Source organism: Camellia sinensis, chromosome 3 (genome assembly GCF_055761805.1).
Source record: "Camellia sinensis isolate YWXY chromosome 3, ASM5576180v1, whole genome shotgun sequence".
Classification (NCBI taxonomy): domain Eukaryota; kingdom Viridiplantae; phylum Streptophyta; class Magnoliopsida; order Ericales; family Theaceae; genus Camellia; species Camellia sinensis.
The window spans coordinates 25,294,884-25,319,160 of NC_138963.1; the positions used below are offsets into that span (position 1 = coordinate 25,294,884).

Sequence of the window (24,277 nt, forward strand, 5' to 3'; positions counted from 1 at the left end):
ATTATCGATCCAACCAATTCCTTCACATTTTAGGCCCACCAATAAATGCAATTGACCAAGTTTAATTCATTTGACTACATATCTCTTTGTAATTTGGGCGACCACATGTTTATATTGAAAAAGGTTTTGTTACCATCACATGTAAAATAACTTGGATAAATAAGCATATAAATGTATATAGAAAATGAAGTGTACGGTCCTTGTTCAAATTTGATGTGGTCTTTGTCACACTTGCGATGAATCTCAGTTACATGTATTTCTTGTGCACTCTTCTTTGTGCTTTTTTTTTGGGAGGTGATAAAAGTGAGTGAATTTTGGCCACTATGTGCAATATTACTGTATAACAACATATTTGTAATCCATGAATCAAGAATTTCAGTCTGAATATGTTTGGTGTCACTGAGATTTAAGGGTATGAAACAAAGAGTAAAGTGAGCAGCTCAAGTGGATCAATAAATAAATGAATAAAACTTTATTGAGCTTATGGAAGTGTGCAAGTCTTTTACTATTTTCCTTTTTCTTTTTAATTGTTGGTGCACAACAATAAAAGACATTAAGTAACAAAAGTTCTAAGACTAATTACATATTATACTAGGTTTTTATTGCATTACCAAACATTATGTATAGTATTAAGTACTATATAAAGAGAAGGCTAGATCAGTCTGTTATAAAATATGGATATTTCTACGAATATGTTATATCTGTAAGTACCTATAAGTATTGGTACTTTATATGACACGTGTGCATACACACTGTAAAACTGTCCACCATCTCTTTTTAAAAATACATTTTCATTCATTTTTCCATTATTTCCTTCTTGCAATCAGATAAAAATATCATGCACCGTCTTATAAATTCATTTTGGACATTTACCAACATCCGACATGGGATATGCCAACAAATTCCCAGCCATAATGTGCCACAACAGCCTACAATAATGAAATGAGCCCATCTTCACCCAAAAACAATGCATTCTCCGGCACAATACAACTTGAAAAACTATGCATTCAATACCTCAGTGACAGACATAAAAAAACATAGAGGCAATGACTCATTGCCAAAGAGGGTAGGTGTGTGTAGTCCAGCCAAGGCAGCTAAATGGGATGTCCCTCCACCCTCCTCTCTAGGACATTTTCAATAATACACACATGGGACTGTCCACTGCACCAAAAAAACAAAAACAAAAAGACAACATTAATAATAATCACCTAAACTTTAGGTATGGTAATGAACTACATAAATGTTTCCAGCCCAACACATCCACATCAATTCCTTGCAACTAATTGCTGTGTCGATGGCAACGGTGTCAACTGCCACAAGCTAAGCATTTTTGCCTTAATTGATTCATCATTCAAAACCCACAACTACACAAGTTGTTTTTGTGATCAATGAGCTTTTTGAGTGTCATGGAGATCAAACCTAGCATCATCACTGTCTCACTTATCTTCCTCATCACCACACCTTGTTTTTCAAAAGGTTAGCACAATTCTAGTAATGTTTTTTTGCTATTCAGTACAAGATGATTTGATTAATGCGTGTTTGAAATTTTATTTTATATATATATAGGAGAATTGGATGTGTCGAAGATGGATTCAGGGGTTTATGATATTGATTATAGAGGTCCAGAGACTCATTCATACATTCCTCCACCAAATCGATCCCGGCACAATCACAAGTCTTTTGTTCATGGTGAAAGCACCATGGCGTATCGCAAATCCAAAGGTTTCAGAGCTGGAAATTATGGAGGAAGTGTAAGATTACTTATTCCCACAATGTTGATTTAGCTCATGTATCTTGTTTGTGTTTTTGATTATTTTGGAATAAGAAAAAGAAAAAAAACTGTTGATTTTGAAAACAATTTTAATCCACTCTATCATTACCACAAAGGGACTCTCTAGCACTTTCTATATATAGTAGAAAATGTCACTGTTCTTTTGGATTTTCAAGGCGTCATGATTAGGATTTGTTTGGTAATGTTTTCCTTTCCTGTTTTCTGTTTTTGTTTTCTAAAATTCTGAAAACTGGAATGAAAATATATTTGACTGTTTTGTGGTACAAAAAAATAGCAAATTTTCAAAAATTCATGAAAAAAAAAAGAAACTATTTTTACTTGTTTGGAAAACAAAATTTCAATCCCTCTCTTGTTCCTTTCCCTCATCCTGGCAACCCCTTAGGTTCTCTCCCTTGGCAAGTCGCCAAATATATATTTTTTTTATTTGTTTTGAAACATTTGTGTTTATTGAACATTTTTTTTGGGCCAAAAAAATTTCATGTTTTCTATTTACAAAAAATAGAAAACAGATTATTTTATATGTTTTAATTCTTTATTTTTTCTTTTACAGGATAAGAAAAGTCATGGATGAAGAAGTTTTTGGGAATGAAGTGTTTGTATTACTTTGGTTGAAATTATATTGTTACAGTTAAGTTGATTTCCTTGTTTGAATATTAGTTTGTGTGGGGACTAAACAGGAATGTAATGAACAGTCCTCTCTCTATGTATTATGTTCTGTTTATGTACCAATGTGTAAATGAAGATTTTGATACTTGTTTGGACTTTAAATTGTTGTAATATAATTTAATACATTATATAATTTGCACAAGGCTGTTTTAACTCAATGGCCATATCAAGTAACCAAACCAAATCAAGTCTTAAGTCCCATCAAATGGGGTCGTCTACATGAATCATTCTTCTTCATGCAGCCTTATCAAAGGCTATTTCGTTAGTCAAATTAAGTAGATCCATATCTTTATTTACAATGCTAGTCAACGTTAATCTAAGCCTACCCCGTCTCCTAACACTCCCATCTACCGTTACAGCATCGCATCTCTTCACTACTGGCTCTGTTGGTCTGCGTTGAATGTGACCAAACCATCTTAATCGATTATCTCTCAACTTATCTTCTATCGGTGCTATTCCTACCCATTCCCAAATACACTCATTCTTAATTCTGTTTTGTCTAGACTTGCCACACATCCACCTTAACATCCTCATCTCAGCCATACTCATCTTATCTACATGTTGTTTCTGGGTTGCCCAATATTTCGTTCCATACAACATCGCTGGTCTAATAGCTGTTCTATAGAACTTACCTTTTAGTCTAGTGGGTATTCGTTTATCGCACAGTATCCCAGATGCACTTGTCCACTTACACCATCCCACCTTAATCCTATGGGCCACATCCGCATCAATCTCCCCCAACTGTTGTGATAATTGATCCCAAATAACGAAAATATTCACTGTTAGGCAGTTTTTGGTTCTCAATCTTCACTTCTCCTCTGCTTTTATTGTTACTATTACTAAATTTACACTCCATGTACTCTATCTTAGTTCTGCTTATCCGGAATCCTTTAGATTCAAGAACTTTTCTCCAAATCTCCAACTTTGTGTTAACTCCTTCTCTAGTCTCATCTACTAGCACAATATCGTCTGCAAAAAGCATATACCATGGCACGTCATCTTGAATATTTCTCTTCAACTCATCCATAATTAAAGCAAAAAGATAAGGACTTAAGGTAGTTCCTTGGTGTAACCCTATAGTGATAGGAAATTCATTTGTCTCTCCAGCAGGTGATCTAATAGTGGTCACCACCCCTTCAAACATGTTCCTAATCACATCAATATAACCTTTTGTCACCCTTTTTTTTTCTAACACCTAGCATATTATATCCGGGGGCACTCTATCATATGCTTTCTCAAGGTCCATAAACACCATATGAATGTCTCTTTTCTTTTTTCTATACTTTTCTATTACTCTTCTCAAAAGATAAATCGCCTCCATTGTTGACCTGCCAGGCATAAATCTAAATTAATTCTCTGACATCTCTGTTATATCTCGCAATTGGCGTTCTATCACCCTCTCCCACACTTTCATTATATGACACATTAACTTGATTCTTCTATAGTTGTTGTAATTCTGGACATCTCCTTTATTTTTATAGATTGGCACTAAAATACTCTTCCTCCACTCATCTGGCATGTTCCTAGTCAACAAAATTTTGCTAAACAACTTAGTCAACCAAGCAACTCCTTTTTTACCCAAACACTTCCAATCTTCAAAAGGGATATTATCGGGTCCTAAAGCCTTATTTGATTTCATTTTCTTAAGTGCAATCTTCACTTCAAAGTTCCTAATCCTACGATAGAACCTATAGTCTTGGTTTATTATATTACTCCCTATTGCCGTACTTCTATGTTCCTCATTTAATAGTTTCTTAAAGTAGTTCTTCCATCTTTCCTTAATCTTTTTATCCTTCACCAATACCTTAAAATTCCCACTCTTGATGTACTTAATTTGATTAAAGTCTATTGTTTTCCTCTCCCGTATCTTAGTAAGTTTGTATACCCTTTTCTCTTCCTTCTTACTATCTAGTCTAGTGTATAGGTCATCATAAGCTTTTGACTTAGCTTCTCTCACTACTTTTTTGACCTCCTTATTAGCCAATTATAACAACCCCGACCTCTGATTAATATTAATCCGTATTTAATTATGCCTAACAGTAATTTAGGGGAGATTTGGAATTAATTTACATGTGTGTTGCATTATTTTTGTGTCTTTATCTGTTCGGTGTGGAAAGATCTGTTCACGTTTTAGTTTCGGGTTGTGAATTGAAAGCCTTATCGGTATCCGAATAAAAAATTGACTTGATTTATGTGTTAGTTAGGATTTATAGGATTTTATGGTAGGTTTAATTAAAAATTCGGTTCAGAATGATTAAATTTGATTAAAATAATGCCATTTGTTTACTTTTGAACAAATTACTACTTATTAGGCTAATTGAGCCCCACTCACCTCTTTTATTCATTTTGATCATATTTGAGCTCATTCTACGGGAGAGAACCGAGAGAGAGATGGAGAGTTGGGAGAATTGATTCAACAAGAAAGTTTGCTTAGAAATTAGAGGAGTTTGAAGAAGACTTGGGAGATTGGGCCTCTACACTTAGAATTCTAGGCTTGAGGTAGGAAATTCACCCTTTTGTTTATGAATTTCAGTTGTTCATGCATGAGTTCAAGTTAATTGAGCTATAAGATATGAGAATCAAGCTTAAAGGCTAGAAAGGAAGGTCAATCCATGCATGCATGCATGTTTCATAACATTTTGAAGGATGATTTTCAAGAATTCCCTCATGCATATGTTGAGTTCACTTTAATTTTGGGAAAACAATGAATTTTATGTTATTTAGTAGCATTTGATCATGTTTTGGAGAGCCTTAGCTCAAAAATGTACATGCATGTTATGTTCATAAATTGATTTTGAGTTTAAAGTTGAATTTTGTACAATTGGTTTACTCTTGGGCCATGATTTCTTGAAATGATGCTTTAAACATGTTGTTTTATGAGTTTCTAGGTGTTTTCCAAAGTTTTGGTCCAAGAAAATTGAGTTTGATGCATTTAAGGTTGAATTTGAGCTTGGTGATCAAATCTGGAATTTCCAAAAATTTGATCCACGCTCGAGCGTGGAACTTTACTCTCGAGCATGCACCCTGAGTACATGCACTCCGCTCGAGCGTGGAAGTCTATGCTCGAGCGTGAAATGAATATACCCAGAAGTTCTTGTGTTTTACAGTCCGCTCGAGCGAGGGAATCCACGCTCGAGCGAGGTTCTGAGTCTTACGCTCGAGCGTAGGTCCAGCGCCCGTCGAGCGTGAAAAACATGTATCCAGTACTTTTGTCGGGGTTTACAGTCCACTCGAGCGGGGAAGTCCACTCTCGAGCGGGGCTTCATTGTCTGCATGTCCGCTCGAGCGGGGAAACCCACGCTCGAGCGTGGACCTTATTTTTAGCAAATTTTAAAAAATATTTTCCAACGCATTCTTGCATCTCATCCCATCCTAGGCATTCCTAGGCCATGTTTAAGATTCCATAATGAGGATTAAAGGTTAGAAACACACTAAGGGCCAACGAAGTAAGTTATGAACAATTAGAATGTGTGCTTCAAGTGTGTGTCTATTATGTGTTATGTAGGTCACGTGCCGCGTACTGTTTGACCAACCTGCTCCGTCTATCTGTCTCAAGGCCAACTGTGAGTAATAACATAGTAAAGATATGTTCAACTTTACTTACTTTCTGTGTGATAAATTACGATTTGTTTTCTGAAATGATATGTTCTATATAATGAATGATTGTCCAATTTCTGTTATGTATTCGTGGTATCCTTAGCATCATGTGATATCTGTTGGCTGTTACCCAGTATCGAAGATTTCTTTATGGAACTTAATCTGTCTGCACTCTGTTACCTGTATCGGAGGCCCTGTCATAGGGGCTCAGCATGTTTACTCTCTGTTACCCGGATCCGGAGGTTCCCTTATGGAACTGGTTATTCGTAACCCTCACGTGTCTGTATCTGTTCTGTATCTGCTCTGTTAATGCTAATGGATGTATCACGTATATTTTTGTATACCTCATGATTTCTGTATATGATCTGGACAAATTATGAATTATGATTTCTGAATCTGTACGGACTCATTCATTGAAACCCTTTTACTCTGTTATTGTTCACTGAGCTTTCGTTCACAGTTTATATTATATATGTAGGTGAGCCGGCGCATGATCAGGGCCAGAGTTGACGGCCTTCACCTCTGTTTTTGTCAGCCAACCGTTGTGCCTCCCGAGGAGGTTCCGATCGAAGTCTAGTTATATGGCTGTTTTTGTACTCATGCTAGTCTCTGTTTGTTTTGTAAAGTCAGGTCCTGGGAATTAAACTTTTGTAAATGTTTGTAAATGTTGATGTCCTTCGACCGACACGCTCATGTGTATATATATATATAAGTTTTGAAATCTTCTGTCCCATGTATGTCATCACACCTCATTGGACCTTGTCTATTTTGTATAATTGCTTCCGCAGCCCCTTACTATTTGCTAATCTGTCAGAGGCCTTTGGTAATCCAAGGATTACTGGCCGGTTACGAGGCTAAATCTACAGGGGCGGGTTTGGGTCGTGACAGAGTGGTGTCAGAGCGAGCACGTGTTCTACCGCACACACAGGTCCATATGAGCTTAGGATGTCCTAGTAAGAGTTAGGGGCATTCTATCTGCATGTGTGAGTGTGTGGTAATCCAAATGAATATGAAAACTGAATGTAAATTTGAGCAAATGAATTGAAAGAAACGAATAAGATTATGCCTATGTTTATTATCGTTTGATGTCTCTATAGCAGAGGAAATGATGTAAATGAATCTTCAGAGGCTTGCATGGGCTGAATGGAACAAATGCTTGCAGCATTGACTGAATCTTTGACACAACAGCAGAGACAACAACCTTTGCCCCCTCCACCTCCGCCGGCATAGGCCGAAGCAGATAATAATGACATCATCAACTTGCCACAGAAATTCATGAAAATGAAACCGCCGACATTCTATGGTGGAATTGAACCGTTGAAAGCAGAGACGTGGTTACTTGAAATGGAGAAGCTATGTGAAGTGTTTCCTTGTTCTGAACTCCAGAAAGTCCTCCTAGCCACCTATACTTTGAAGGATGAAGCCCAAAGGTGGTGGTAACTGATTCGAAGTGGTAATGGAAATATGACGTGGGCACAGTTTAATGCCATCTTCTATGATAAATACTTTTCCCAATGTTTCAGGGATCGGAAAGTGTCTGAGTTTCAAGAACTTAAACAGGGAAGAATGTCTGTAGCAGAGTATGAAACCAAGTTCACCGAACTAGCACGGTTTGCTCCACATATGGTGGATACTGATTACAAGAAAGCACGAAAATTTGAGGGTGGACGGGATTTAGAGGTGTTTAATCGGGTAGGCATATTGAAATTGCCTACTTATGTGGAAGTTTTAGACAGATCCTTAATGGCAGAAGCCACCATAGCCGCTATGAAACAAAGTAAGGCCCCAGCAGCTATACAAATGGATTGGAAAGGAAAGAGGTCTAGGTTTGGTTTTAGAAGAGGCCGGTCTTTTGTCAGTAAGAAGCAAAACACAGGGTCCACAAGCAGCTCGAGTCAGAGTAGTGGGTCTATCTCGGCCTATTCTGATTGTGGTAGAAGGCATAGGGGTGTGTGCTACCGAGTATCTGGTGCTTGTTTTTGATGTGGCCAGTCAGGTCATGTAGTGAAAGATTGCCCACTCAGGTCTGAGAATACTAGCCGTCCTGCGGCAAGTTCAGCTGGATCCGCCTCTGTGGCCAAAACAAATGCAAAAGCAAATACTGGGAAAGAACCTCTGAGACAAGGTGGAGTGTTCGCCTTAGTGCCTGGTGACGTACCAAACACCTATACTGTGGTGTCAGGTACACTTTCTGTATGTTCTCAAAATGCATGTGTACTGATAGATTTTGGTTCTACACATTCCTTTGTATCGCATGCTTTCTCTCAAAAATTGACTAGACCACTAGAACTTATGACATATGTGTTATCTGTATCTACGCCGTCTGGGGGTTTTATAATGTGTGCTCATGTTTATCCCGCATGTGATAGTATGATTGGCGATATGATGTTATATGTTGACTTATTGCCCTTGAACATTGATAATTTTGATTGCATTTTGGGAATGGACTGGTTGGCTAAATACTGTGCTACCATTGATTGTGCAAGTAAATCTGTTGTGTTTAAACCACTGGGTATGCCAGAATTTACTTTTATTGAGAATGGGGTAGTTCTTCCCCCGTATCTGATTTCGACTATGAAAGCTGTAAGACTACTTAGGAAGGGATGTAGGGGTTACTTGTGTTGTATACTGACTGCATCATCTGACGGAACTAATGTAGAAACTATCCCTATTGCTTGTGAATTTCCCGATGTGTTTCCAAATGACTTACCTGGGGACTTAGTTAATAGGGAAATCGAATTCACTATTGAGGTGTTCCGGGGACACAACTTGTTTCCAAGACTCCCTACAGAATGTCTACCTCAGAATTGAAGGAATTAAAAACTCAACTTCAGGAATTGTTGAATAAGAAATTCATCCGTCCGAGTACTTCACCTTGGGGTGCTCTAGTCCTGTTTGTCAAAAAGAAAGATGGGTCTTTGAGGCTATGCATAGACTATCGGGAACTGAACAAAGTAACTATCAAGAACAAATACCCTCTGCCCCGAATAGATGACTTGTTTGACCAACTTCAGGGAGCCCAAGTATTTTCCAAAATTGACCTCAGATCTGGGTATCACCAATTAAAAGTTAAGACTGAAGACATAAAGAAAACTACATTTAGAACTAGATATGGATATTATGAATTTTTAGTAATGCCGTTCGGGTTGACCAATGCACCTGCTGCCTTTATGGACCTTATGAACAGAGTGTTTAAATCATTTCTGGATGAATTTATTGTTGTGTTTATTGATGATATCCTGATTTACTCCAAAAGCAAGGAAGAACATGAGAATCACTTGAGAATTGCCCTACAGACCTTAAGAGAGAAGAAATTGTACGCTAAATTGTCCAAATGTGAATTCTGGCTTGACAGTGTGGCATTTTTGGGTCATGTAATCAACAAGGATGGTGTTTCTTTTGACCCTCAGAAGATTGAAACTATTGTGGATTGGCCTAAACCGACAAATGTGACGGAGATTAGAAGTTTTCTGGGACTTGCAGGTTACTACATGAGATTTGTAGAAGACTTTTCCAAGCTTGCCATGCCATTGACCCAGTTAACTCAGAAAAATGTGCCATTTGACTGGAGCGAACAAAGAGAGGTAGCCTTTCAAGAACTGAAAACCAGGTTAGTGACTGCACCAATTTTAACTTTGCCCAATGGTACTGATGGGTTTCAAGTTCACAGTGATGCTTCCTATAGAGGTTTGGGGTGCGTATTAATGCAAAATGAAAAAGTGATTACCTATGTTTCTCGACAACTCCGACCTCATGAAAAGAATTACCCAACACATGATCTTTAATTAGCAGCTGTGGTGTTTGCTTTGAAAATCTGGCGTCACTATTTGTATGGGGTAACTTGTGAGGTGTATACCGATCATAAAAGCTTGAAATATTTCTTCACCCAAAAAGAATTGAGCATGAGACAGAGGTGATGGTTAGAATTAATCAAAGATTATGATTTGTAGATTTTATATCACCCATGGAAAGCTAATACCGTAGCAGATGCCTTGAGCTGAAAATCCATTGCAAATTTGTCATGTCTGTTATCCAATCGAAAAGAATTGCTCGATGATCTGGAACAGAAGGAGATTGAGATTGACGAGCGAGAACAAGGTGGGATTTTAACTGCTATTTCCGTTCAACCTACAATTTTTGACGAGATCAAACAAAAACAGTGCAAATATGAATACTTGAAAAAGATCATAGAGGAATTTGATTCAAAGCCGAGGCCGGGATTGTGTTTGAGAATGACGTGCTGAAATTTCAAAACCGTCTTTGTGTACCCGATTGTGGTGATTTGAGAAAACGTGTTATGACCGAAGCTCACAGCAGTTAGTTTGCCATGCACCCGGGGAACACGAAAATTTATCATAATTTGAAACAGAATGTTTGGTGGCCTGGAATGAAAAAGAGTATTGCAGATTTTGTGGCTAGGTGTCTACAATGCCACTACCAAGCCCAAGACTTCCTTTATCTTCATTCATTTTGAGCTCAAACGTGTAGAAGAAGGAGAAGAGAGAGATTGAAGGGAATTGAAGAAGTTTAGCTCCAACACTAGCTAACTCAAGACTTGAGGTAGGAAATTTAACTCTTTAATTATGAAATTGAATTACTTAGTGCAAGAATTCAAGGGAATTAGAGGTTTGAGCATGATAATTAAATTAAGAATGTAGAATGAAAGAGTAATTCATGCATGCATGTATAATTCATGCATTTTGAGTTTAAATTCCAAGAATTCCCTCATACATGTCTTGAATTCACCCTAATTTTGGGAAATTATCAAGTTTCATGTTGTTTTGTAGGATTTGATCATGTTTTGAGAAGATTGAGTTCAAAGGAATTCATGCATGTCATGCTCATAGAACATTCATAAATTTTAAGTTGAAATTTTGCACAATTGGTAAGCTATTGGGCAATGATTTCTTGGAAGGATCCTTAATTCATGGTGTTTTATAAGTTTCTCAATGTTTCCTTAAGTTTTGGCCTAGAAAAATCGAGCTTTGATGCTTTAAGATTGAGTTTTAAAGCTTGGAAGTAATTTTGGAAATTTCAGAATTCTGCTCCTACGCTCGAGCAATGGATTCCACGCTCGAGCGACCATTCTGTGTCTCACACTTCCGCTCGAGCGACCAAAGGCTGGCTCGAGCGTGAAATGCATGCTCCTAGAAGTTCCTCTGTTTTGTAACTCAAGCGACAAAATGTGCGCTCGAGCGAGGGCATGTCTCTTACGCTCGAGCGAGTGTCGAGCGCGCATCAAGCGGGAAAAACAAGCAACCAGTACTTTTTCAAAGTTTGCAGACTGCTCGAGCGGACCCTCACATTTTGCACGTCCGCTCGAGCCAGGAAATCCACGCTCAAGCGTAGACCCTGTTTCCATCTAGTTTTGAAAAATATTTTTAAGTACATTTTTGCATCCATATTCCATCCTAGGCATTCCTAGGCCAAGATTAAAACACTATAATGAGGACAAGGGCTAGAAACACATTAAGGACAAATGAAATAAGTCACGTATAATCCGAGCGTGTGTTTCAATGTATGTATTTGGCATGTTATGTAGGTCACGCGCCTCAAGTTAAGTGAATTGCCTACTCTACTCGTTTATTTGGAGCCACCGGTTATCTATGAGTAATAACTTAGTAAAGCTATGTTCAAGTTAAATTATTTTATGTATATGGAATGAGATCTATTCTATGAAATGCTACGTTTTGTATTATGAATGATTGTCCAATTCTAATAAATATTTGTGGTATTTATGCTGTGATTCAAGTATGTTATCTGTGCCTGGACCAGAGGTTCCTTAATGGAACTGGCAAGTTATCTGTACCCGACTGGAGGCTCTTTTATGGAACTGACAAGTTATCCGTACCCAGTCCAGAGGTTCCTTTATGGAACTGGCAAGTTATCCGTACCCGGCTAGAGGTTCCTCTGTGGAACTGACAAGTATGATCTCTGATGTTCTATGTATGCTCTGTTAGTGCTAACGGATGAACTATGAATGATTAAGCATAATTTCTGAATTTTGTACTCGCATTGAATGAGAACACGAATATGAATTGGTTCTATGTACGGACTTAATTATGGGGCATCATTCATTTAACTCTTTACTCTGTTATTATTCACTGGGCTCCTGCTCACTATTTATATTACATATGTAGGTGATCAGGCACGTGAACATGTTCAGAGTTGAGGACCTGAAGTTTTAGTTTTGACAGCCAACCTTCATGCCTCTCGAGGAGGTTCCAATTTGAGTCAAGCCTCGTGGCTGTGTTTTGGGGATGTATAAGTTTTTGTTCCTTTTGATTTACGAACAAGTTTTCTGTTGTGTATAAATAAAGTGACTTAATTGCTGCATTTTGTTTTGATCACACTTATGGTTATAAAAGTTTGAAGTTATCAGTCCGATGTATGTCTTCACAGCTCGTTGGACTTTGTATATTTCATGTATTTGCTTCCGCAGCCCCTATTTATATGCTATTATGTTAAGAGGCCTTCAGTAATCCAAGAATTATTGGCCGGTTACGACACTAAACCTATAGGGGTGGGTTTAGGTCATGACATTTGCTCTAAAAAATCCTTCTTAGTCTGATCATCTAATCCTATTTGAGGGGTGTATGCACTAATAACGTTCACTATATTCCCTCCAATAACTAGTTTAACTAGCATAATCCTATCCCCTTTCCTAATGATCGCCACTACATTCTCCACAAAACCTTGGCAATTATGATTTCTACCCCATTCTTGCGTCTATCCTTACCACTATAATACAGTTTAAAACCGGTATCCTTAATTTCCTTAGCTTTCTCACCCGTCCACTTAGTTTCCTGTACGCAAGCTATACTAACTCTCCTCATAATCATGACATCTACCAATTCCACCGTCTTACCAGTTAAGGTTCCTATATTCCAAGTGGCTACCCTAAATTTGTAATCTTGGACTAGTTTCTTTACCCGCGCTTATCTAGAAAAATGCAGGAATCTTTACCCATTTTTTGCATCGCACCCAGGTGTCGATACAGCGCCCCTTGCTCACTTTTCGAAACACCCGGAAGTAGGCGCAACGTGTCACTTGAGGGGAATAACCTAGTATTTAAATGATTCAAAGTAGGTTTTATTGTCATAAGGGATTCGAGCGGCTTTTTTACGTGTTGGCTGTTGGCTACCTAACATACAACCCTCCTCCTTAACCTGGGCTTGGGACCAGCGGAGTTGTTAACAACCCCGGCGGAGTTAATGGCCATATCAAGTGTAATAAATAAATAAATAAATAAAATCCCGACCTAGGTTGTAAAATCTCATTATGACTTATTATAAAATTTGGTTTTGTTTCGAAAATATAATGCACTCTTTGGAAGTTAGGTCTTGTCTCTTGTTGCTAAAGAACTACTCCTTTCATCTCAAAATAATAGTTTCTTTTGGGGAATCTAATTTTTTTGGTAGGACAATTATTGTACTTTAAAAATATTAATTTTTCAAAATTATTCTTTGATGGTACATTTGTTTGGAAATATCAATTGTCATAATTGTACTTTTTGTAGTGTTAATGAATTTAAAATAAGGACAAAATAAGAAATTTAGATTATTTTAGTCCTTAATTTTTGAAAAGTGACTAATTTTTGGAACAATTAAAAAATAAAATAAGTGACTAATATTTTGAGACGAAAAAAATATCATCTGCATCCACAAAAATTTGAAAATCACTCTCAATAAAGTTTTATGTGAAAAGTAATCATGACTACATTCAAGATGGTAAAATATACAAAGCTGCTAAGTAGCTCGAAATTCCTTTGGCCCAGGTGGCTCGACTGCCCAAAACGACGTCGTCTTGGGTAGCTTTTTTTTTTTTTTTTCATTTCTCTTTTCTCTCAGAAGAAGAAGAAGAAGAAGAAAGAGAGAACAGAGTTTGAAAGAGAAAAAATTAAAGGGAAGGACTGTTCAAATCATCATCAACAACCACAACAACACACAACATCATCATCAACACACTACAAAAATTTCAGTTTTTTGTGACGGAAAAATGTCATCACTCTCCTAATGCCGTCTCAAAAAACTTTTAGAGACGACAAATGACTTTTAGCGATGGCAAAGGGGGGTCACAATAGAGGGCGTTGCTAAAATGTTTTAGTGACGGCATGATACCGTCTCCTTTTTTTTTGCGACAACAAATGTTGCCTTTTGCAACGATATTTTGTTATTGCCGATAATATGTAAAAAATTGAGATCTTTTGCAACGACAATGTTGTATCGTCGCTAAAAGTTTTATTTGAGATGGAAAAAAAATGCTGTCACAAAATGTTTTTTTGTTGCAACGGCATGACCTCTGTCGCCAAAAAAAATACATTTTAGTTTTAATGTTTTTTGTGACGGTGTGGTGCTGTCGCAAAAAAAAAAAAAAAAATATATATATATATATTAAAAATATTAAAATTAAATGAAAAAAATTGAAAAAGAAACCAATAATTGCATAATAATATAAAAATTCCTGTATAAATAATAATTTCTCCATAATAAAAATATTCTTGCATTCATAACTACACGTCAGCAATATTACCTCACTACATAATGTTCCATAATACATATATAATATTTAAATACATAATGTTGTTCACAATTCAAAATAACATAAACCAAAAATAAAAGTTTTCCTCATCATTCTCTGTGGGTAACAAAAAAAAGTTAGTCGCATTCTTCACGGGCATGCATTCCACAAGAAGCAAACTCCTACTCGGGAAATATTTGAAAACAAAAAATAAAAATAATTAATGACAATATAATTATGTATTAATATGTTGATTATAAAAAAATATAAAAATTTAACTACTATACAATTACAGAGATAATTAAGTAAATAATTTTGCCTAGACCAAAATCTAGCTCTAACTCTCAAACCGGAAACCCAATTCAAGTCCCGTCTTCTCCCACAAGTCTCTTGTGCCAAGGCGGTTGTGTGTGCCAAGTTTCATGCTAATCCGACACTGTTCGGTGATTTTGGGGCTTCAACATCTCGAATTCTAAGTTTCTTAAGGAACTAGTTTGCCTAGACCGAAATTCGGCTCTAACTCCCAAACCGAGAACCTGATTCGAGTCCTGTCTTCTCCCACAAGTCTCTCGTACCTAGGCAGTCGTGTGTGCCAAGTTTCGTGCTAATCCAACACCGTTTGGTGATTTTGGGGTATCAACACCTCGAATTCTAAGTTTCTTAAGGAACTAGTTTGCGTAGATTGAAATCCGACTCTAACTCCCAAACCAAGAACCTGATTCGAGTCCTGTCTTCTCCCACAAGTCTCTCATGCCTAGGTGGTCGTGTGTGCCAAGTTTCATGCTAATCTGACGTCGTTTGGTGATTTTGGGACGTCAACACCTCGAATTCTAAGTTTCTTAAAGAACTAATTTGCCTAGACCAAAATCCGACTCTAACTCCTAAACTGGGAACTCGATTTGAGGCCCGTATTCTCCCATAAGTTTCTCATGCCAAGGTGGTCGTGTGTGCCAAGTTTCGTGCTAATCTGATGCCGTTCGGTGATTTTGGGGCATCAACACCTCGAATTCTAAGTTTCTTAAGGAACTAGTTTGCCTAGACCAAAATTCGGCTCTAGCTCCCAAATCAAGAACCCGATTCGAGTCCAGCCTTCTCCCATAAGTCTCTCATGCCTAGGCGGTCGTGTGTGCCAAGTTTTATGCTAATCCGATGCCGTTTGGTGATTTTGGGGTGTCAACACCTCAAATTTTAAGTTTTTTTAAAGAACTAGTTAGCTTAGACCGAAATCCGACTTTAACTCCCAAACCGGGAACTCGATTTGAGTCCCGTCTTCTCCCACAAGTCTCTCGTGCCTAGGTGGTTATGTGTGCCAAGTTTCGTGCTAATCCAATGCCGTTTGGTGAGTTTAGGGTGTCAACACCTCGAATTCTAAGTTTCTGAAGAAACTAGTTTAGCACAACAGAGAAGAGATATACACTGTATAAGTCACCTCAAAAGTGCTTCATCAAGCAAATCCTTCATGTTGGTCATCCTAATCAGCAAAACATTGTTCAGTGACTCAACACCATCTATCTAAACAATAAGTAATTTTCAATCAGTTACTGAAATTTGTTAGCCTGGTGTAGCTTTACTACCGTGACATTTTCCTATTAATATTACAGAGAAGTTGAAATACAGTTAAACCAACTATTGTTAGGAGCTGGTTGACAATGCTATCACAAACTCCAATACCATCTCTAGTTGAACCTCTTGACTACAAGAGCAAGCCAAAGCATAAATTGCATAACCAAATAATTAAACTGTTGATAAGGGACCGTTAATAACAATAACAAATTATCTTAATTTATAGGATAACATAACACCAAAAGAGATTGCAGAATGGCTAACAATTACATGGTTCATTACAACACTGAAAACGTAAATAAATCTAGTAATAAAAGACAGTTATTAAAAATACTAATCAATTATTAGCATCAAAGTACAAGTATCTTAACAAACTTGACTCCAAATAAAAAGGCCTTTTTGGACTTCATAAACTTGACCTATCATGAAAAATATTTACTAACATCAACTAAATAAAAATAGAAGTTGGGACCTAATTTGCAGATTGAGCAATGAAATTAACAATTAGTTGTCGGCAAATGCAAGTCCTCAGAAGTGTGAATGTTAAATAAGACTTGTCAGATAAGCTCTCAAAAGTGTGAAGTTCTCTAGACAACATTGATCATATAACCACCAAAACTTATATTTAGCAAACCCATGGCAAGTAATAGCAGCTAATTGTTCTACCAACCCATAATTTCAAAAACCTGTGAGAAACTTTCAACTAAAATTTTGAGAGCTCCTACCTTACAAATTGAATCAATTCCATCATATATGATAACATGCAAGTCACTTTGATCCCCTGAAAAGAAGAAATGAAAGCATTAGACATAGATGGGAACGACTAGAAGTAACTTTAGCCAGTGTAGCCCTCTTAACTCAAGTTCTCTGTTCTTGTTTAGCGTCAGCAAATAAAACAAATAAGTCCCAAAAGTAAGCAGACAAATGTGTGTTTGAGTGCCATGTGAACATATGCAAGGATGCATTATCCATGCAACGGAAGAATAAACTAAATTTCCCAAAAGCATCATTTGCTACAAGAAATATTATACATCACAGCCAATTACTTCTAAAGTACAACAAATGGTCCCAAAACTATTAAAGATCACAATGTCAGACCTAAAGCACCAACGCCCAATTGTACAGCGCATCATAATCTTCTAGGTTTCTCTTTAGTGTACTTGCATAGCTGCGCAACAATATCAAGAGGTGTTCATGAAAATATGCAGCCTTGTCATCAGCATAATAGTTCCAAACATTTCATAATGAATTTTGAAAAGGCATGCAGCTTTACTTAACTATTATTGAAAACAAAGATAGTAAAATAGAAATTGAACAAAATTTAAGAATAATATATATATATATATATATTAAGTTCATGAGGGAAGCAAGAGAAGGTTGTCACTTGCAAAAAAAATAAAGTCAAATGGAAAATTTGGAATCAAGAGTGAGTTATATGTTAAGCTAGATCCTGTCTCTAAGCGAACTATATGCAAGTGTGTAACACACACAAAGTGAGTTCAATGGTAAATGTGCCCACGAAGCTGTAAGTATAAACACTAAGAACATAGAGCTTGAAATAAAAGTAATTTATTAGTCAATATTGCCACTGAAGAGATTTAACTTTTTGTCTCCAAAATGAAGAGAGTGCTGCCAATGTACATATCAAGTCCATTAATCAGTTTTCTCAAATTTATATAAAAGATTATACCTTTTCTAACCTCGAATACAAGTTGTATGTATAAAAAAAAATGGGTCTAACAAACTAAGAACTAAAACACAATAGTCCCCAAAATATAGAACAATAGAATGAAGGCATTGCTTGATTTTGTGATGAAACCCAATTCAAAGAGAAAAATGGAGATGAAAATAAAGTTGAAACAAAGCTAAAATGACTGATATCGAACTTTTTAAAGTGAAACCTAACTTTATATATATATATATATATATGGTTGCTTCTAACGGATACAAATTGAGAACCAAACAGAGCTATATCAGAATATAATTAACTATATCAGAATAAAATTATATCGAAGTCTAAGGGAAATAGGATTCTAGAAAATGAATCTTAAAACAAAACACCACCCATAGTAAACAAACAAAACTAGCTGGTTCAAAGGCTGACATCATGACACAGAATCATCCCCAAATTGAGCCGAGAACCAATAAAAACTAAGTGATAATTTGCAGTTTTGTTTACCCAATATAACCATATCTCACAAGACATCACCTTTCAATCAAATAATTTATCAAATTTCCCAAAAACGCAGTCTAATATTGTCATGACCAGCTCCCCGTACCCAAGGGTTAAGTATCGTGATAGCCAGTAACTGAAGTTACCTCCGGCTAATTCTTGAACAAATTAATAAACGCGAGCAGAAGTAATATTTAAGTGAGTGTACTAAAATAATCATCGGAGCTTCTATTTTTATTACAAAATTTATTGACCAAAAAGGTCGATATTTACATAGAAAAAAATATCATAAAAGTGCCGTGTGTGTCTATTCCGCAGCCTCGCGTCTAAGATTTTTCAAAAGCTATTTCTGAATTGTATTGTTTCTTGAAAATTGGTAAACAGCTATAAGCACGTGGCAGAGTGAGAAATATTATGCCAAGAGTATAAGGGACACAAAATAACCATGGATAGTTATGTAACTAAAATATTTAAGATAACTTAGTCTGAACAAATAATCATTTAAGTAGCAAAACTGAGATTATGTAAATAAATAACCATAACCACGGTACCGAATAGAACAGAACAGAGGTCACATGAGTGACAGTCAAAACAGAGGTCAATGGATTCATAACAATATATAGGTATGGATTCAAGAGGTGGCTTGTACGGATTATAGAGGTGGCTCACACAACAGTGTAGCACTTATCTCCGCACATCACTTTACTCCGCACAGAACAGAGGTCAATAGATCCATGACAACAACAGGTCACAAAGTGACCAAACAGAGGCCAATGATTATTTAAGTCCCCCAAGGCGTGGGACTCCCGTGGTAGTACTTACAAAATATAATTGGTTATAAGGTTATAGTCAAATATTCTTTAAAAGTTAAACAAACATATCTATGACTTTCATTTTAAACAAATAGAATTCAGAAATAATCAACGTAATTAAAATATTTATATAATTTATAAAACATAACTTGTATAAAATAAATACAAATAAATTATCGTAAATCAAAACATACGTAAAATATATTATGGTAACTCAAAATATAATATAACTCATCTTCATATTAATCCCTTACTGTTACTTCTCCATTCACTCAAACTCTCCATTTTTAATCACTGTCCACACTTTGCTGACTCCTTTCTTCTTATTCGAAGCACCCTTTTATAGGTGCTTCCCTGACCCTCTTCATTCCAATCCATTTATCCCCCTCCCCAAGCAACACGTGGCCAACCTTGCTGGTATGCTTATCCTTACGGATGAGCATCTTGATCTTCTTCTTATTTTTTTTTTATTTTCTATAATTATGTTCAATAATTATCTACTTAATTTTACATAGAATAATTACATAATAACTTATAAGTTAAATTACACTTCTCATATATTTATAACATTCAATATTTTATTTTACTCTTACAAAATATTTAATTAAACATTTAATGTTTTTTTCATTTATAATAAAATTTAAGGAACAACTTAAATTTTCGGCTTGTTACAAATATATGTTCCACATTCAGCACCATAGCAAAAACTAATTACAGCCATGATATTTACTTTTTTTCCATGCTAAATGATTAAAAAAATAAAATAAAATGCATATAAACAACACCAATTAATAGCGAACAAAAGGAACACCTATTGAATAAACAGAGTTGTATATCACAACAAATGCAGCTAAGCACAATTTTCAACTTATAGTTATGTAAACCTACAATCCTAGATTAAAGACAAATAAGAAAAAAGAAAAAGAACTGCACCAAACTGTAGCAACTGGGTTTCTGGGAATCTAAAAATAAAACAAAATCTAACAAGGATCCAAATTCATTCAACGAACTAATTCTAAAATAAGTAACAAATAACTTTTCTTTATTTTTAGACATCTTTCCGCGACTGTATCAACAATTATCCATAGTTCAAAATTCAATTATAGCACAAAGATGAAGAAAAAAAAAATGAACTTTTTAAGACAGTAGCAATGAAAATCTCTATTCATAGTGAATTAGCTATGGAATCAAGAAAAGGCCCAGATCCAAACCCGAATCAATGCGAACAAAGAAGCCAAAAACTTATTTGCTCAAATTTACAACTACAGATCCAAATTTGAATACCATATAATGAAATCCAAACCTAGAAATGAATGAATCCACTCAATCTCTAACCAATTTTTTTTTTTAAAAATCCCAATTACAAAAAAATAAAAATAAAAATTCATAATTTCATATCAGTTCGAATAGTTGTCTGCCAAAGCACAAAAAGTAACAACAACCCATGCTTTCTTTTTAATTTTCTTTTTCTTTAACTCAATTTTCTAAACAATCAAACGGAATTAAGCGAGAAATAAATGAAAATTCAAGGGAGTAAAAAAAAAAGTGAACAAAAAAAATATATATAAATATACATACCCAGACAAAATTTAGTGGTAGAAAGAGAGAACGAGATTAGCGAAGGAACTGAAATTTTGATGAATTGGTAGATCGTTCAGAGTTCAGGTGAAGTTGTCAGTGCCTGAAAGGAAATTCATGAGAGAGATTACAAGGAAAATGAGAGAGAAAGAGAGAGATGAAATGTGAAATTGGAATCCAAAAGAAAGAGAGAGACGTGAAGACGAAGAAGAAGAAAAGCTAACCTGGTTCAGATATGGAGACTGACTGAGATGTGAAGATGAAGACGAAATAATTGCTTGACCGTCGTTGCTTGCTCACCGCCGTCGTCGTACACTGCTCGATGTCGTCTCACGCTGCTCGTTGCCGTCGCTCGACGCCATCAGTTCGAGGCTCGCCGTCGTTTACCTGCTTACAGTCGAGAGAGAGAGAGAGAGAGAGAGAGAGAGAGAGAGAGAGAGAGGGTTTTGGTTCAAAAGGTTAGGGATTTTTGAGATTGGAGATTTTTGGTTGAAGGGGGGAAAACAAGCGCGAAGGGCAAAAAAAAATTGAGTTCTTAGATTTTCGATTTTATTTTTTGCGACGTCAAGTTTCACCGTCACAAATGAAAGTTTAAACAATTTTTAAATAATTTTTTATTTGCGACGGGGGGATTGTCATTGCAAAAATGGCTTTATTTGTGACAACAGGGGGTTGCTGTCACCAAAAATCCAAATTATTTGCGACTGCAGTTTTTGCTGTCACAAAAACTTGTTTTTTTGCGATAGGAAGTGGTATCGTTGCTGAAACCTGATTTATTGGAGACGGCAAGTGATGCCGTCGCAAAAACTAAGTGTGCCATCACAAATACTTCCGTGTTATATACCCCCTTTTCTTATAGTGACATCATCATCTTCAGATCCAGATTCAGTAGGAAAAAAAAGAGTAAAGAAAACAGAGTCTGGACTGTTCAAATCATCAACAACAACTACAACAACACATAACATCATCATTATCAACAACACACAACATCATCATCATCATCATCAACATCATCATCTTCAAATCTAGATTCACTAAGAAAAAAAAAAAGTAGAGAAAACAGAGTCTTAAAGAGGCGATTATCAACAACAACAACACACATCATCATCAACAACAACCAACAATCACCACAAAAAAAATATAAAAAAAAATTGTAGAATCTGAAAGAGGCGAGAGACCCATCGGCGATCTGCAGATCTGGACGGCAATATCCACCGGCACCGCCACTGGCAGAGAAAGAGATACCACCATCACCGTCGATCTTCCTTCTCTTCCTTCTCCGCCATCACCGTTTTCTTATCCACCATCATCGTCTTCTTCTTATCCTCCTCCTCCTCCTCCTTCTCTTCTCTCTTCCTCTTCTCTTCTCTTTTCTCTCTTTCTCGCCTCTTTCTTCAATCTGTATTCGAAAGCAAGAAAAAGAAATAGAAAAAAAAATAATACCCAAAACAACGTCATTTTGGGTATTCGAGCCAACTTTTTTCGAGCTACGAAGTATTATTCTAAAACATGTATGAACTAATGAATTACTCATGCCTAAAAACAGTTCCCAACATAATTTGATCCCAACCTAAATCAACTTCTCTAGTCTATGTTGACCACTCGGACCAATTCAACCCAACTTAAAAAATTCAACGTAAAATACGAAAATATTTTTTATAATTGATTTTGCACAAAAAAAAAAAAAAAATTATTTTTTGTATTTGATTGACACTTTGACATAAAAACTTTCTATTATATGCGTTGGATAAAAGCCTGAGCCCCTTTTTACCTTTCAAATATCAATGTAATGTAAAGTTGAAAGTACACTTCATAAAAATTTAGTCATGAATTTTATAATGGTAAGTCATTTTGGGAATTATGATGAAAAATATTTTTTTAAAAAATATTTTTTTTAAAAATATTTTATTTAATTTTTGTTTAACCTAACAACAAAAAATGTGTAAAATATTTTAAACGTTATAAATTTTCAACTTTCATATTGTTGTTTTAGAAGTAGGTTTATGCATATAAAGTTCCCAAGTGATATCTCTAAGCAATCTAGATGCATGATTTGTGTTTCAAAGTTCCCAAGTCCTATAACAAATGAAGTGATGCACAAAACAATTTCCATCCACAATTAGACAAGTATTTTGACACTTAGGTCTCATTTGTCAATTATTGGATGTTTTGGAAAGATAATTAAAAGTTGATTTTTTTGACTTTTTGACTCTTTGTGTGTGTGTGTGTGTGAGAGAGAGAGAGAGAGAGAGAGAGAGAGAGAGAGAGAGAGAGAGAGAGTGAGTTAAAAGTTGGGAAGTGGCTTTTAACCCACTTCCCAAAATAGGCCTACATATTTTAATCAAAAATTTAAAAAGCTATTATAAGTTGTCATATCATTTTCTCTACTTTTCTGTACATTTTTTTTATTTATAAAAAGTCAAAAAATTATTAAAATAACCTATTCTCAAATGAGGCTTTAATAGATTCACTCACAATCTTTATTAGTGATTCATGCCGTTTAAATTTTCAACAAGCTCGCCTTCATTTATTTTTATGCTACATAGTTACCAAATTGACATTTTTTCATTCAAAATTAGATGGTACCTATTTTAAAAGTAAATTACAAAAATTACAAAATATGTCATGACTCGCTTCCTGTACTCAAGGGTTGAGCATCCTGATGGCCAATAACTGAAGTTACCTCCGGTCAATTTTTAAACAAATTACTAAACGCGAGCGGAAAAAATATTTAAGTGAGGGTACCAAAATAATCATTGGAGCTTCTATTTTTATAACAAAATTTATTGACCAAAAAGGCCAATATTTACATATGAAGACTAAAATTATAAATACTATAAAAGTGCTGTGTATGTTTATTCCGCGGCCCCGCGTCTAAGACTCTGCAAAAGTTATTTCTGATTTGCATTGTTTCCTGAAAATTGGTAAGCAGTTAAAAGCACATGGCAAAGTGAGAAATGTTACACTAAGAGCATAAGAGCATAAAATTCACCATGGATAATTATTGGCTAAACAAAGCTTGATACTAAAATACAGAGTATATAATACATAGATCATTTGACATACAATACAGAAATCTTATAGACAAAATAATTATAACCGCGGTATAGAACGGAACAGAACAGATGCACGATCTCAAGAGGTGGCTCGTATGAACTCTAGAGGTGGCTCTCACAATAGTGTAGCACTTAGCTCTGTACAACACTTTGCTCCACACCAGAATAAGATTCAAGAGGTGGCTCGTACGAACTCTAGAGGTGGCTTCCATAATAGTATAGCACTTAGTTCCGTACAACACTTTGCTCCACACCAGAAATCAGAGAGTCAGTAGATCTATGACAGACAAAGGGTCACAAAGTGACTAATTAGAGGGCTAATGGTTATTTAAGTCCCTCAAGGCATGGGACCTCCGTGGTGGTACTTATAAAATAATTACTCAAAATATATTTTAATAAACAGTTATATCCATGGGTTTTCCTTATTATATAAAATAAGGTTCACAAATTAAAAATGCTAATATAATTTATTAAACACAATTTACATAAAATAAATTATGGTAACTCAAAACATACGTAA

General features: G+C 35.8%; 1 protein-coding gene and 1 long non-coding RNA gene across 2 annotated transcripts; one reads left to right on the plus strand and one right to left on the minus strand.

Moving 5' to 3' along the window:
• Positions 1–847: 847 nt before the first annotated feature.
• Positions 848–21,119, minus strand: LOC114281246 (uncharacterized). Its single transcript, XR_003635837.2, has 4 exons — positions 20,926–21,119; positions 20,702–20,804; positions 16,864–16,919; positions 848–1,161 (listed from the first exon to the last, which is right to left on the minus strand). It is a non-coding gene; the product is annotated as an uncharacterized LOC114281246 (long non-coding RNA).
• On the plus strand, positions 1,234–2,560 carry LOC114281236 (uncharacterized). The gene is made up of 3 exons (XM_028223679.2): positions 1,234–1,476; positions 1,567–1,751; positions 2,343–2,560. The coding sequence occupies exons 1-3, from the start codon at positions 1,389–1,391 to the stop codon at positions 2,361–2,363; spliced, it is 294 nt and encodes a 97-aa protein (XP_028079480.2). The 5' UTR covers positions 1,234–1,388; the 3' UTR covers positions 2,364–2,560.
• Positions 21,120–24,277: the final 3,158 nt, after the last annotated feature.